The 16,672-nt window shown below is 41.6% G+C and overlaps 1 protein-coding gene across 4 annotated transcripts in view; it reads left to right on the plus strand.

Annotated features, from left to right (window-relative positions):
- The window catches only part of DRP2 (dystrophin related protein 2), a 1,496,582-nt gene that overhangs the window by 1,049,622 nt on the left and 430,288 nt on the right, over positions 1 to 16,672 (plus strand). For all 4 annotated transcript variants that reach the window (XM_069613022.1, XM_069613021.1, XM_069613023.1 and 1 more), the window contains one exon: positions 892 to 1,038. In XM_069613022.1, coding sequence (XP_069469123.1) covers positions 892 to 1,038 — 147 coding nt within the window. The remainder of the gene's footprint in view (positions 1 to 891; positions 1,039 to 16,672) is intronic.

Here is a 16,672-nt window from a genome sequence, read left to right on the forward strand (position 1 = left end):
GAATGGGTCTGTTTGGGTGTCTTCTGTGACTGCCCTCGGCCACACAATAAGAGATAAGAGACAGCGGCCATCATCCTCTAGTTTGGCTTGGTATTCGGCCTTCTTGGTCATTCCCATTGCAAACCCCACAGTTTCATGACCCATTATTTCCATTGCTCTCAGGAGTTTCCGTATCCTTCATACTATTAGTCCCCTAAAGTAAGGCACCTGGCCACATATTTGCTCCAAACTCTTCTCTGTTCTGTTGTATGTGTTTATTTTCAAAACTCTATGCTCTGTTATAAATGTGTGGTGTGATTGGCAAGATGCCACATACTGGTTTGTATCTGGGGGCAACCCCCACGAGGTGGGGTTGGGCTGGGTGGCAGCACACCAACTATTGCATGCTTTGGTTTGGGAAGGAAAAGCACAAGAGAGGTGGGGTGAGGATGACTGGATGCCAGGTTGTGCTTTGGTGTTCTGGCAGTGGGACCATCAAAACAAGGAAGATGAGAGATGGTGGCAGGACATCAAGTATTTTTGTCATGTTTAGGGAGTGAGTGGAGGTGGCAAAGATGCCAATCTATGTTCCCTCATGTCCTACTACACCCCCTGCAGTGCGTCTCTCTGGGACAATGAATCGGTGGAAAAGAGATGGCAACTACTCAGCAGCTGGGTGCATTTCACCACGGGTTCCAAGTGACATCACAGACAACTCAAGCTTGCACTCTCATTGGCCATTGGATGCAGCTTGTGATCCTTTGGTGTAATGTATCTGCGTCCTTTGATCATTACCCTTCTACAATACTATGTTTTCTCTTTCTCTCTGCTACCTATAGATGTGCAGTGCCCTATACTGTCCAATAAAGTAAACTGGTGTTTTCTTTTTCTTGTCCATCTTGGTGGTTGCAGCTGTTTAAGGAAGAGCTTTCTCCAATGAAGGACGGGGTGAAGCTGGTTAATGACCTCGCTCACCAGCTTGCCATATCAGACGTCCACTTGTCCATGGAAAATGCCCGGGCCTTGGAACAGATCAACACCCGCTGGAAACAGCTGCAGGTAAAAGGCATAACCCTGGCATAGGCTACTAAGCAATCACATTTTCCACAGTTTGGAAAGCAAACATTATTTATTTTTGTTCAAAATCATACTAGGATTCGGATGGAGAGGGAAGTGGAAAAAGTAAGAATTATTCAAAAGCAAAGATCAGTCTGAGTTATGGTCCAGCAAAATAAAAGAGGTGATAGCTGCAAGGTTTAGAATTAATCTTAACCTCTGGCATTGCTCTGGGCAACCCTCCAGACTATCGTTATTCACCTGCCAAGCCATTACAGAAGGGGAAAGACCATATGCAAATCAGGCTTGGTCCCACCCCCAAAGAGGCAGTCCAGCCTGAACTGCTAAATCACATCCCTTCTGCACGAGATCACAAGCATCCCCAAACATGTTCGGCCTCATTGGACATCATCAGTGAGGAGTAGCTTGGGTCTCTAGGCCCAGCAGGCACGAGACCCACGTCTGGGCATACCCGTCCCACTCGGGGTGACTTCAGCCAGAAAAAAAGCGGTGATAGCTGGAAGGTTTAGAATGGCAGAGGTTAAGATTCATTCTGAACCTTCCAGCCATCACCTCTTTGTTTTTGAGTTATGGTCCAGCCTGGTAGGCTCTCACGCGAAGGAATTCTGTTGATTGAATAGCATCTAAATCTTAAGTACGCGAGAGTGCGTAAGAAGGGAAAACATATTTTGCACCACTTTTGCTAGTTGTGCAACAAGTAACAGTTTTGTAATACTCTTAGTTTGTGCCTTATTTCTTACAGACATGTACAGGGTAAATATTACACTTTCTTTTTGCTCACTTTTTGAAATGTTCAAGATGGGACTTTGATAAACAACCTCTCTGCTGCATTTCTTATTGTTTAAGTAGCAAACAGTGCAAAGTAAATTTGTTTGATTTTTGCCCAGGTGCAAAAGGCCTAAAAGCCAAACGTATTTTTGTTACTTGCCCAAGCAGAAACAATGGTGCAAAAAGGATTCTCCTTTATTCCAGCTCAGACTTTCCATATGGTGGCCCTATGTGTCCTCAATGCCATGCTGGGTGGGGTGCATGAGGTGTGTGGTGGATCAACAAACCACGTGGCACACCAAGTGAAGGTTCAAGGGTTGGATGAGATATACACCTATAGGGTCTAAGTGTTTATTTATAACACAACAGGAAATCCATCTCTGAAAATAAGCGAAATTAGCCCATGGACATCATTATTAACCTCTTCTCAGGAATCCCAATGTTCGGAGTGCAGTCGACAACTACTGTAATTGACTGCATTCTGAATGTTCCCACTTCAAAAGCAGACAGGCGAACAATGCAATTCCTGGGCAGGATATCTTTCAACAAGACCTCCCTCTCTGCGTGGATCTTTACTTTGCTGCAATATTTAATTGAATGCACCAAAGAGACAGCTAAAACATTCGAGATTGCTTTCATGTTCTTTGAAAAGGAGTTTATTTTTACATTACACATAATGCATGCTCATGCAAAACCTGTTCTATTTTAAGCGAGCTGTCAAATCGATTTCTTAAATTTTGAAGGCAACCTTGTTGTTTAAATTCTGCAAAATAAACCACATTTAATTTTCTAACACAGTTTGCTATTTACTTTAGTTACTATTTAAACGTTTTTTCCTTCACTACCAAAACTCCAAAACATATATTGCTATTGCTAGTATGTGCTGTTAGGCTTGTAGATTGAGAGAAGGACTTGGGATAATGACGCTTCCCCAACTTATGACCTTCTGCTTCACCTCGGGCCATAACCTCTGAGCAGTCATTATCCCATGCTTTATCAACTTCCTTTTTTCTCTTGCTGTCCTTTCACTTTCATCTCTGGTTCCTCTGCTTCCTACATCCTCTGCCACCTCAGTGGCTGTCACTGCTGCTTCTCCAGCCACCCTGTTGCATCTTTCCTCCGCCACCTCTTTGGCACCCACATCTCCTCCTTGGCTACCTTGCCATCTCCTCCTTCCTCCCCTGCCCAACCTCGGGCGCACCTCTGACCTGTACCCCTCCACGGAAGACTTTCAAAGGTGGCAACCTGCTCCACATTGCTACTCTCGCTCAGCAGTCAAACACTCCTCTGACATCTGCCGCATCCATGAAGAACTAAATCTAGATGTACTTGATCTGACCGACACGTAGTTCACGGCCAGCTCTGTCACAAGCTTTGACACTCTCCTTCCTGATGGCTACAACATCCTCTCCACGCCCAAAACCAACCATCCAGGTGGGGGTGTAATCTTGATCTTCCCAGAGTGGATCCCTGCTTCTATCATTCCTATGCAGGACTACTCCTCATTTGAATGCCTGTTCTGCAGGCTCTCTATCTCACCTGGTCTTTCTCTCACTGTGGCCACTATCTACGGCTGCCCGGCCGCCAGGTAGCCTCCTTCCTCTCTGAGTGGGTGAACCTCTTCTCCTCCCTCTTCGCCTCTACCTCTCAACCTCCCCTCCTCGGAGACCTTAATGCTGCATGTCTTTCTGCAGGACTCTTTCGCAACCTCTGTGACTCTCTCTCTCTATTCTTCGCTCTTGCCCGACTCACTGTGCAGGACACACCCATGATGTTCTGATCTCCTCACTCCTCCCCCTCTCTATCCCTCTCACCACTCCTCTCTCCTGGAGTGATCACTTTCTCCTTTCCTCCCATCTCGCTCTCTCTACCCCTCAGGCCAAATCGACTCCAGCACTGCCACCTACCTTCTCGATCATCCGACCCATGAAGCGTGTGTCAGTTGAGGCTTTCGCTGCTACTTTCCCTCCTCCTTCTGCACCGTCAGCTGACTCACATCCTGACACAGCCCTTTCTAACCTCCATCTTTCTATCTCCGACACTCTTGATGTACTTCCCCCTGTCATGAGGATCCGCTTGAAGCTCAAATCCAAATTCAACTCTTGTTACGACTCCAACCTCGTCACCATCAAACGCAAGTGCTGGGTGGCTGAGAGGAAGTGGAGGGCTACAGGTGCACCCTATGGCAAACTGGCCTGCCACCTGCTCCAAAGGCAGTACAGACTCTCTGTCCTCACCAGAAAGAGAGCACACATCCAGCCATGCGTCTCTGCGGCATCTAACAACTCAGCCGAACTCTTCAAAATCTGCAAGGAGCGGGCCAACCCTGCTGCAGTCTCTATCGCTTCTGTTCCCTCCCAGGCCCTCTGCACGGCCTTGGCTTCTCATTTCATCACTAAAACTCAGGGCATCCTGTCCACCCTCTCTTGCTCTTCCTCCTCCTCCTCCACTACCGGCCTGCCTGTGGCCTCCTCTCATCCTCCCTTCTCTTCCTTTCCCTTGTTCACGCTGACGACATTTCTAGACAAGTCCGATCTATGACAGTCTTGTCAAAACAGATTTTCAGAACCATCAAGGACCACATTGACACCCTTGCTCCAGCCATGGCTGATCTCTGAAATCACTCTTTTGCCACTGGAACCTTCCCCTTCCCCTTAAGCACTCCTGTGTGCACCCCCTCCTTATGAAGCCCTCTGTCGATCCTTCCTCTCGGGCTAACTATCACCCAATCGCCATAACTCCTCTCCAGGGCAAACTCTTGGAAAAGCTGGCCATCACCCAGCTTAATCTTCACAATGAATCTGTTGGTCCATGACCACCAGTCTGGCTTCATAGCAGCCAGAAGCACTGAAAACGCTCTCCTGAACATCTGTGAAGACATGCTCTGTAACCTTGATTCTAGCCTTCCTTCTGTCCTCATTGTCCTCAGTCTTTCTTCTGCTTTTGATACAGTCTACCATGCCATCCTGCTCAGTCGCCTCTGCGATAAGCTGGGTATTACTGATCAGGCCTTGGCCTGGCTGACCTCCTTTCTCACTGATCAACCCTCCCAGGTCCAGCTGGGGTCCTTCCTCGCTTCTGTCTCTCTCTCTACCTGTGGTGTACCACAGAGGTCTAACCTTTCTCCCTGGCTGTTCAACCATTACCTGCTACCTCTTGCCCACTGCATCGCTGTTCTCTTCAGTGCTATGCGGATGACACCCACCCCTCTTTCAGGCTCCCCTCAGCCACCTCTACTCCTTCTCTCATCCACTGTCTGTCCGCAATCCAGAAGTGGTGTGCAACTAATAACCTCTGCCTTAATGCCAGTAAGACTGAGATCCTCCACATCGGAACACCAGCTCCCTCCTTTCCTCTCTCTTTCTGTCCGCCCATTCTGGGCCCTCTTCCTACTCCTACCTGTGTGGCTAAGGACCTTGGGGTTATCTTCGACTCCACTTTCTGCTTCTCTCCTCACATCTCTGTGTCTGTAAGAAGTCAAACTATCAGCTGCAGCTCCTCAGAAGTATTCTTCCTTTCCTTACTTTCGCCCATAAACTCACTGTCTCCAGGGCTCTGGTCCTCTCTAGGCTGGACTACTGCAACAGCCTCTTTCTAAATCTTCCTGCCTCCACTCTCCATCCTCTACAACCTATCTAGAACACGACTGCAAGACTTGTCATTGGCTTCAAGCCTAGGGATTGTATCTCTCCAGCACTGAAATCTCTTCACTGGCACCCAGTGGCAGCAAGGATCAAGTTCAAGACCCTATGCATCGTCCACAAGACTTTCTGGAACCTGGGACCGCACTAACTCAAATGTTCTCTTCCTAAACCTCTTCCTTCTTGAGCCCTCTGCTCATCCACCTCCAACTCTCTCAGGGTCAGTAGCTTTTCCAAGCAGAGAGTTGGGGGTAGATCTCTTTCTTTGGCTGGGGCATCTCCCTCTGGAGCAGCCTCCCTGCCACTCTCAAATTTGAGCAGAACCACCTCCAGTTCCAGAAGCAACTCAAGACCTTCCTCTTCGCTTCTGCTTTCTCTCTTCCTCTGCCCTGCTGATGACCCATCTGGTCCACACACTGGTCACCTGACCCTCCTCTTAAATTGGGCCCAGGTCCCTGTATATCCAGTTGAACCCCGGACTGCCTCTTGACTCCCCCAGCACTTGTGGTCTGGATCTGTAACTCTACAGCCCCCTCTCTCTGCGCTTAAGAGCCACCTGTTGGCTACACTGCCTATTACCTGCACTGAGCCACCCGCTGGCTACACATTTGATTACTTGCACTTCTCCATCTACACCCCCCGCCCCTTTGGCACTTCTTCCCATCCACTTCCCTGCATTTGCCCGATCTGAATGACACAGGGCCTAGTAAGATTGTTGTTTTGTCCTCCTTCTGTCCTCTCTTCCTTGTCTTGTCACGCCTAAAAATACTTGTGTACAGGCGCGTTATGAATGCCATATCATATCATGTGTTATATCAATGACTAGATCCTGTTTTGGCAGAGAGGGACAAGTGAGAAGATGGCGCCTTGACAGATATTTGGTTACCAAGTGCTGGGCTGCAGATTGAGGCAAGGTGTGGGCAAACTGCCAAAGTTGCCTACAGTAAGTAAATTGTGAAGAGGGGTGGTTTGCCTGTTGTCTGCGCACAAACACAATTGCAGTCACAATTACAGATACATTTTAATTATCAAAACAGCCTAAAACAGCCAGACACGTGTTTCGAGCTACAGAGCTCATCATCAGAGGCTGAAAATTGATTACACAAGCGTTGAAAGGTACAAGATATAATCAGACACAAATATAACGTGATGAGTGAGATTTAGAAAGCAAAGACACATCCAAGCAAAGGGCATGTGGGCAGTCAGACCCAATAATCAACAAGTCAAAACAATGTCACAAGTGCAACAACAATATATACCATATTGCACCAACCATAAATTACAGGAAACGGATATTGTGTGGTGCAACCACAAATGGGAATTCCACAAAGAGGTGCAATGACAAGTAGAGAAATATAAAATAACCAATGCAAAAATACTTAGAGTCTAAGATTAAGGCAACACAAAATTGTCTCTCCAGTTAATGTTCAAGCCAACCAGTTATGAGAGAGGTGTTTAAATACCTTATGTTCTGTGAGAGTTGTCAATCGGACTAGAAATTAAGTAAAGGATCCAGGTGTTACTAATTGTGCTTCCATGTCGGTATTGTATGATAGGAAATTTTAAAAGTTAAAAATTGATTTGCATAAAATGTTTACCAATATGTTTATTCAAGTTAGTGCATTAGGTTGATAATTGTGGGCTCCACTATTCAGAAGAGAAAACAACCAATTAAAACTGCACCAACCATGGCACTAAGTTAGTCTGTAAATTACAAATATTTGATAGGAATACAGTTTGTGCACTATTTGTGGTCTTTGACATACCTATATAGGCGCTTGTTGCGTAGAAAAGGTTGAGGGTCTGTGGTCCGTGTCCACAGAACGATGCATTAAGGGGAATGGGAAAAGACACAAAGAAAAAAGAGAAACCACCAATTAGGTGCTAATAATTCAATTACGTGCGGTGAGACGGTCACATGTGCAGCCCCCCAAAGCTAATTTGGAAAGGCAGGGGCTAGCGCGAAACACCTGTACTCAATGGCGTCTCCGTCTGTCTGAAGGAGCTGGAGCCTCACGTGCTAGAGTGCGTAGAGTATTTACTGTTGCACGCAACGCAGAAGTAGATTCAAACACGGACTACATTTGTGCCGCGAGCGCCGCCATGTTGGGTGTATGAATGGATCTAAAGCACTCATATTTCCGTGTATGCTAAGGCAACTTAAAAAATTACATTATGTGAATGTAACCCTATAAATTAACCAACCTTGCTACAAATTTGTAAAGTGTAAAGTGTACAAGTAAACTCAATAAACTCTTTGGGCATATTACAAAAAATTGTGCAGTAAAGTCAATAATAATCCACAAATTTGATGAAAACAAGATCAATATTGATCTGACCCGCGTGAGGTATTTAATTACAACGCGGGCTGTAAAATAGAAGCTAAGTCGTACTTAAATGGCTTAAATTAAGGAAAACCATTGGAGGTTAATCTACGGATGCAATGAAATACATTGGACCGCATTTGTTGATGTACATGATTGTGCGTGATCCTTTATCATCTGAAAGTAGATGGGATCAATTCTTAAAGCCTAATTGGTAGTGTTTGTTCCCTGTCTAATGTCACCTACGACATTGAGCCATGACTTCGCAGGACTCCTATGTGTCCCCTTCCCAGTGTCCCCATGATCTCTGTACTCCTCCCTGTAGGTAGTCAAAGGGCTAATGTGGATCTCTGCTTGCATGCAGAGACACACACGCCCCAGCTGTAACCCTGTCTTCCTTGTTCTCGTCTCCCCACATTCGGGGTAGACCTAGCACTTTGCTGCTGTATCTGCTCAGGCATAGCAAGAACATGTCAGTATCTGTGCAAAGAGACATGTTACGCCCACCTGGTAATTTCTAGCTCCCTGTGTTGGGGGTCCCCAGAGGTGATGTGCCACCAGTGTTGCCATGTGCCTATAGATGACAGGCTCTCTTTGTACTTTAAGATAGGAATTCATTATCAGATGTCCTGTAAGGAAAAAAACAAAAGGACACAGAGATCGACTCAATCTAAAGTGAAGAGGCACCGGAATATTGCATTGCTTCATTCATTAGTACTTTTCTTTTTATCAGTTACCATGACAAGGGAGCATTTATGGGATGCAGGTAAGTTACCTGTGGTCCTGAGAGATAGCAACCTACAAATAGTGTAGAGTTTTACACACATCAGGAACACTCCTGTGAATTGGCTCAGCCGCTGGGTTCTAATCACCTTTAAATGTGACAACAGGAAATGCTGAAAGCCCCAGTTCAAAATGGAACTGTATTCAGTCAAAGTGGTGCCCTTGTTGCACTAAAACAATGCATATTCTCAGAGTCTACGAACAATAAATGTTTATGAAGGGTAGAGCAGCATTATATTTCGTCATTATTCACTGTGTACCTTATAGAAATACATAAAATTGCATCTTTAAAAATGCAAAAAGATCCAGCGTGTCAGTAATGTTTCGATGTACACAGTGTATTTCGTTTTATTTTAACAGCAATCGAAACCTTAGGTTATTCTTTCAAGAATATATATATTTAAAAGATACCAGTGATATTTTATAAATGCATGTAGAAGCCCATTCTGACTGAACAATGATTTGTACTTGCAACGTTTAAAAAACGAGAATACATTATTGTTTGAATGTGTACGAAATCAATGGTTTTCTAATGTGGGCTTTGGTGTGCCTACTTTGGTTAGCTGGTTAGCTCTACAGTGAAATCACTGACACATTTATTTCTTCTTTTTTAGCCCTGCATACATGATTAAATGGTGGGAGGGTTAAGTGTCCCCAGAGATGTAGCTTAGCCATCTCGAGTGAATAAGGTTTTTTTGCATTTAATCATGAAAACCCATTAGGTTCACAGAACAAAAAGCCACCTTGACTAAGACCCCAGAGGACTGAAATGCCTTCACCCTTGTGAGTGCATTTCAAGTGAATAGTTTTATAAATACATTTTCAAATTGCACCAAGGATGAATCGACAGGGTCCTAAACTGATGAGAATCAGAACTGTGCCCATGACAACAAAGCTTCTTGTCCTAATGCTGAGCTTCAAAGAAAAATGATTGCACTTAGCATGTGACCTTTGATACCAGTAAAGGCAACAAAGCCGGCCAGATGCCCAGAATTGTAAAATAGACAATGAAGCATCTGAGAGTTGTTTACATGACCCATTATGGTGAACACAAGTATTCAGAATTCAAGGAAATTAAGCTTATTTAAAGTTAGCACCAGAAATGCATCTAAAAATGATTGTCATTATAAAACCTCAGACATATGAAGTAGAATCAAATGGAAGAGTGTGTTGTGTCTGTGACATTCTCCTTTGTTAAATGAGTGCAAATCGGAACCTCCTACATTTTTAATAATTAATGCAATTAGAATATTAAAAACTTCATAAATAATTATCGTATATACTTATGCTGCATGTCTCTGTGTCCGTCTAGGCCATGAGAGCCCAGAAATTCATATTTCATTACTGTGCCATATTGTTAATAGGCGATATGGAACAGAAATGATTTTGCATTTAAGCGTGTTAAGAGCATACAACACCCATCTTCCCCATGTATGGAAAATATGATCAATCTATGAAGATTGGAGGTGGGTATTCCCTTGAGGAAGCCAATGGGAATATTTCACCAATCGATTGAGCACATATGGTTTTGTGGGATTACAAAGGTGGAAGACTGTATAGAAGGAGATGATCGAGAAGAACCACTCAGACAAAAAGAAGCCAGGTATATTTTTTTTCATTTGAACCAGCAACTTGGGACTGGATACAGATCATGAGCTACACTTTCTTATTAAGAATAGAAGGAAATCTATTACAATGACTAAAATCTGTGTAGGCTGATTTACTTGGTGTTCAGACTTAAAAAACGTAAAAGTTGGTGCTGTATGAAAAAGAAAGGTACCTTGCACCATTGCATTAAGTTTAAAACATGTTGTTTCTATTTTTTGATAATGTGCACATCTTTTCTTTATAGATGTTGTGATGACACTGGATACAGAACAAAGATATTAAATATCAGAAAATTATAAATTTTACACATTATGAAGGGCCAGTTTCCTACTGATAAGTTCATCATTACTTTCTAAACTTAAAGAAGAGCATATTATCAAATAATGTATAAAGAAAGATATGGGCTCTGAAATCATTTTAATCACAAATTGAACATGGTGCGCAGTACATCTCAGAAATGTAAACACAAATCCAAACATACAATGATTGGACATAAAATCACACATGTCTTGTGAATTCACAGAGAATGTTAATCAATATGGTTGTTGTAAAAACATATTTCTATGAGTAAATAAGAAATGCAAACCTTTGAATCAAACAGGAGGAATATAAGTAAGAATAGTCCTCTTTCTATCGCCATTAATCAGAAAGAAGATCATGAGCAGTCTCAAGTGAAAAACACATGAAGTAAAAGGAGTCACTTGAGATTTCTTTATTCTACAGACATCTGTATATCAAAGAAAGAAGGTAACTAGTAGGCATAATTCTTGATGAACCGATTACCATGTACACATTATCACCGTGAAATTGTTACTATTTGAAACTTCAGTAACAGTTTGATTTGTAAAGAGATCTATTGTGTATGAGAGGTTAGAATTGGTATTCTATGTGGTTAGTATTGTTCGGAAATAAATATAGTTACAAAGAAAGTATGACGTGGCAAACACTTTCAACATGGATGACAGTGAGGGCTATAGACTTGTCACTGTTTGCCCTTTTTCAGTGTCAGACTTACTTAGTAATATTATGTTCCAAAATGGTGGAGGCATCAATCTTACATGATCGTCATTGAACATGGTGGTTATCATGGTGCCCATTTATTCATCAAAATAAGGGTAAGAAAATTGGATAAATCATTTTAAAATTCTAGTAGGATTGAGTAAATGATCATGCATTATCAGAGTCAAATACATAAAAAGAGTATAGTTGTATAACTAATTTGGTTACAATGTCGTATTTTTGGAAATTAACAAAAGAACTTAAACCAATTGTAAAGTGTTCCAGGGACCTTCAAAGGGAATAAAAAGGCAAGTAACCATCAGTTCTTATTAAAATAAAGAATCACACTGATAGTATATGTTGCAATGACTTATAAAGTGATTGTTTTTATTTAAGCACAAACATCATCAGTTTGAAAAAGTTATTTTACTTTGAAAATATAAATAAGGATACTTTATATACGGTAAAAATAGCATGTACTACTTGACAATATTACAATTAATATACACATTTTAAATATGTCTGTGTTTCAGTTAATGCAAAATCAATGGTAAGAGTTGATTACTAAAAAACTTACATTTGCATAACAGTTGACACACATAAGTATATTCTATACTGAATCTCAAGTTACAACAATTGATTACAAATCAATATATTAATGTGCTTCAATAATCATTATGAATTGGGTTTATTTAATAGGTGTCATTAATTAGAAATGGTCTTTTTTTCCCCTCTTGCTTGACATCTTTCTGCTAGAATCAAATATTGTTTATGGGAATTTCTTAGTGAATGTTAAAGTGTGAATTATGATTGAACAGTACAAAAGAAACAATCTTGTATTCAAATAATGTACCAAATGGGTCACATGCCTACACTCATTTAATAATTAAAATAATGTCTTAATTGCCCTCAATAAGTTCACAATAGATCATGTGAATACAGCAAATCTATAGAGTGAAACCAGTCTTGGCAAAGTGTGTACAGGATAGGAAAAGTGTGTACCAGTTATAGGATTCTTGAAACCAAGGAAAGATGTGTTTTCCTTGGAAAAGGGAATTAAAGGCAGTAACCTCTTCCTTGGAGAAGAAAGATTTAAAATGTCGTTAATCAATTGTGTGTACACTCATTTAATGTTTGATATTTATCCAATGTAAATGAAACATGAATAAATAGAAGCAGAATATTTATTCTTGCACAATGTCTATGGTTACTTGTCTGTAATGTATTGTGTTGTCGATTTGCACAAGTCAGAGTGCACCTAAGTAACTTGATTGCAGCAATTCAGTTCATGGGATATCTCCATCTCATATTTGATAACAGGAAGTGATTAACAGCTTAAACAGGACTTCAATGTTGTCCTACATTGATTCTGCAATCAAAAAGTGGGATATCATCTGAACAAAGCATGGGAATATCCCTCACGATGAAAAGGAAAACACAAAGGGAATAGAAGAGACTCTGGAATCAAAAGCTGCATGGATGGGATAACACCTGTTCCAAATGGATGAGAGCTAAACCTGGAAATGATCTGGAGGAGTGGGCCCTGTAAATGATGAGACTATTACCTGGAGCAGAGCTACCTCCCAAAATGGAGGAGAGGCAGACTGGGAGTTTTTTGAATATTCATGAGGCGCATTCCTGACTCAGAGCCTTAGAGAATTATTCAAAAGTGAATATGAAACATCCCCAAATGTAAGTAGATAAATCCCCTAGAAATGTTCTCCTGTTAGGTCCCTGGACCTGGGAAGGTGTTTTTTAGTAGGGAAAATTCACTCCAAATATTATATGTTGATATTCTATTGTGAATTCTTGTAGAAAACATACCATGTTTTTGTGCATAGGGCACAGGGGATGATAACATATTACTATCAGAATGAGAGTAGGATTTTGTAGTTTATTAGTGTGAGTTATATGATGCTTTCAATGCACTTAACATTTAGTGGGATTACATTTAAATAAGAGCAAAAAAGCTGTCTTTGTGCAATGTTAGTGCTGTGAAATAGGGAGCACATCCCATCATCGAGAGTGCAGCATTTCGTTAAAGATTGCTAAAATTATCTGAATCCTGCAGTGTATACAGTTATAGTCAAACACCGTAGGCTGTGAATCGATGGATGTGCTTCATAGCCTAAAAAGAGAATAGACAAATCAACACAATGAAAGCATAGATATATTTTTAAAAAAACAGAATGGGTGGGAGTTAAACATTTGTATTTCTACAGAAATCATGCACTTTGTAATAAACTCTATTTCACCAAATATTTTGTGTTGGAGTGAGAGGATCCCTAACTAAACATACCCAAGTAAATTAAGGAGCTTGGGGGATGTGATTCTTGTCCTTTCAGAAAGTCAGAATTTGAGGTGGATACATAGAGTAGATAAATAAATCCTGTGGGTTATAAATTGATAGCACAGTTTTCCTAAAGAAATGCTTGTAGATCCTAATTAACCCTATCATTGTTTTTATTGTACTTCCAAGCATATACTAGGCACCGGTAACCCACAAACACACATGGGGCGGGGGTCGAATTAATGTAAATGTGGTTCCATACATTTAATTTTTCTCAATGCAACATTTCCCCGATCCCATTTCTTGTTTTTGATATTGGTGAAAATAGACGTTTTAATCAGTTGTTTGTTAACAGAAACAAATTTCATGGAAATGTTAACTGAAGAGAGCTTGACTATATTCATTTATACACTACAAAGTTGTATTAGAATTAAGAGTGCTGCTTAGAGGTGGCATTGTATTTAGGATTAGAAATGATAGAATTATATTGACTGGATATATGGTGTGGCTGCATGTGTGCACAGATTTTTTGTAGGAATGCCGCAGGCAGGCCACTTCTAGTTCTGTAAATAAACTATCACCTACATTTGAATGAAATTTAACTATAAACACAGCCCCTTTCTTTCCCAGAACTGTGGGATGGGAGTATATTCCATGGAATGTTAGATAAGGGATGGCCCCTTAGTGAAAAGAGTCACATATCAACACATATCTCAACAGTCCTCTATAGAAAACAGGTTTAGTTTGGTACTGCATGGACAGGGGATTGCAGGGGAACTCTGCAGCCAGCAACCTGTAATACCTCCAGGTGGCTCACAGCCCTTGCAACGCCCTAGTAGGCTGTTTTACTGAGCTACAGAGTTCTCTTTTGGCCTAAGCACAAGTCACATAGTTGACTTTCTCGCAAGTTCTAATTGGCTATGTAGCAGGTGCCTTTAGTTATTTATACAGTTTTATTTTATTTCACTCAGACACCAATTGTATTGTACAGCTACTTCCATTACATAAACACCAATTTCTTATAATCTGTTATGTTGATGTAAATAATTTTAATAAAGTGCAATGTTCAATCTTTCCATGGCTTCTTGGCACTGGCAGAGGGTGTTAGGCAGTAGTGGGTTATCCTCTGGGAACGTTTCCTATGGGGCGGAAGCAGCTGTGCTACATCCAACACCCTAAACTTTGATCTGAGCATGGCTTTGGCTCAGGAGAGGTTAGGTTTGGGGCCTTCTGCAATGCATGTCCCAGGAGACAAGAGAGTGCAATATTTTCTACTCTCTTCACTGGTGTCACAATTAAATTATATAAACAGAAGCAGGAAGGATTCTTCAAGTACTTATGAAGTGGACTTTATCTACAGGTAGTAGTTACAGAAATCAAGTATACTTTAATCATAGTAGATAACACAAGAACACTAGAACACAAAATCGCCAGCCAAACTGGCCCAGAGTAACTATCACACTCCGTTAAGAAATCAAACCCACATAGATGGCAGACAAAAGGGAAGACACAGAAGAGCAGCTCACAACACGTGGCCAAGAACAGCCACGAGAGGCCAGGCTATATAGGCAGGAGTGTTGGGTGGCACTATTAAATGGCTGCAAGATTTAATTGTGCCTCCTCTGGGAGCAAGGCCCTAGAGCGGTCTGGCCGGAAGCCATTGATGCCTTCTGTGTGATTATGGGGTTAACTATATTGGTTTGGGAGGATGGATCCTCTTGAGCTAAGGCTCGGCACTTCTAGGAGTTACTTTTCCATAATTCACCTGTGCATCTGCATAATCCAGCCTTTTCTATCCTTCTCAATCTGGCCTGCAGTTGGCTTGTCCGGTTAAGAGGGCTGTAGGGAGGACTTGTATCCAAGAGAGTGGAAAGGTAGATAACCACCTTATATTTACAGATGTAGTCTGGGCATTAAGGCCCTTTGTATGGACTGGCTCCTGCTTTACACACATTGTTTATTTGGGATGTCTATGGAGTGCTCCATGCCACATTCCAGCTGCTTGATCGAACTTGTCAGCTTGTAGATGGCCTCAGAGTAGGCCTTATATTGATACATTGCCCTGATTGTCTTATCGGCTGATGGCTGGGATCAGGGGAGGGCTGGCAACATTTAGCCTGGGGGGCAAATATACTTTACTGTCCCATAGTGCAGTGGCCGCAACTTGCAGAACAAGTAAACTCAATACCAACCTCCCCCCCCCACACACACACACATTGTCAAGTATATTTAGGAGAAATGATTGACATTGCTTTCCTTTTATGCAAAATATTTTTCAGTTAGGTTTGTGGTTTCTTAGAGACCCAGACCCCTGATAATTCTCCAGAATACCAAACATAGTACAATTATTTCACCAAGATATTATCATTGGTGAAATGGGAAAGCTAGGATTTTAGCTCAGTTTTCAATGTGTCACAGTATGTAATTTGACAGCAGGCTACATCTCCTCCCATCCCGTCTTTAGTTTTAGAACAATGTAAAGACCTGGCAAAGCTAGAGAATTATTTGGTAGAGCAGAGCTATTGCTGAACCAGGGTGTCTGGGTTTCCTCTCTGAGAAAAACATGAGCTGGCATGGCAAAAGACCCATACCTTATCAGCTCACAAAACAAAAACCATACCTGCACCCTGTGTACCCACCCCCCACAACATAAGACCTTCACTTGTCATCCTGCCTCCTCACCAGTATGCTTAACATAAACTGTTAGAATTATAATTATAAAGTAATGTGATGAAAATTGATTTTCTGAGGATACACATTCAAATAATGTATGAAGTGTGGAAGGTTGGTCAAATAATGTATGAAGTGTGGAAGGTTGGGATGTGGGCCCTGCCTTCATAGTTGCAGGGTTTCCAATTCAGAAAGCAGCCGAGACTTCACATTCTTCTATTCCCTCAACAATATTAGAAATAAAGAAAAAGCTTTCTGCAAAGTCGTTATTCAAGGGCTAAACTAGTGTACTGTTCAATAAATCTGGTTTTCAATGCACTAATATATCCACAAGGGCAAAGCGTATTAATCGTCTGTATCCTGAGGCAAATACATATGAGAAACAAACTAAGATTATAATTAAAATGTACTATAATTGTAGTTTGGAAAATTGTGTGTACTTTTAAAGCACCAAGTCACATGATAAGGCAACCTGAAAATATGTAGGTGAAGTAGTAATTGAAACATATGTTCATAAAGCAAGTATGTATCAC

The sequence above is a fragment of the Ambystoma mexicanum genome, chromosome 5p (assembly GCF_040938575.1).
Source record: "Ambystoma mexicanum isolate Mex_15411 chromosome 5p, UKY_AmexF1_1, whole genome shotgun sequence".
Taxonomy (NCBI): Eukaryota; Metazoa; Chordata; class Amphibia; order Caudata; family Ambystomatidae; genus Ambystoma; species Ambystoma mexicanum.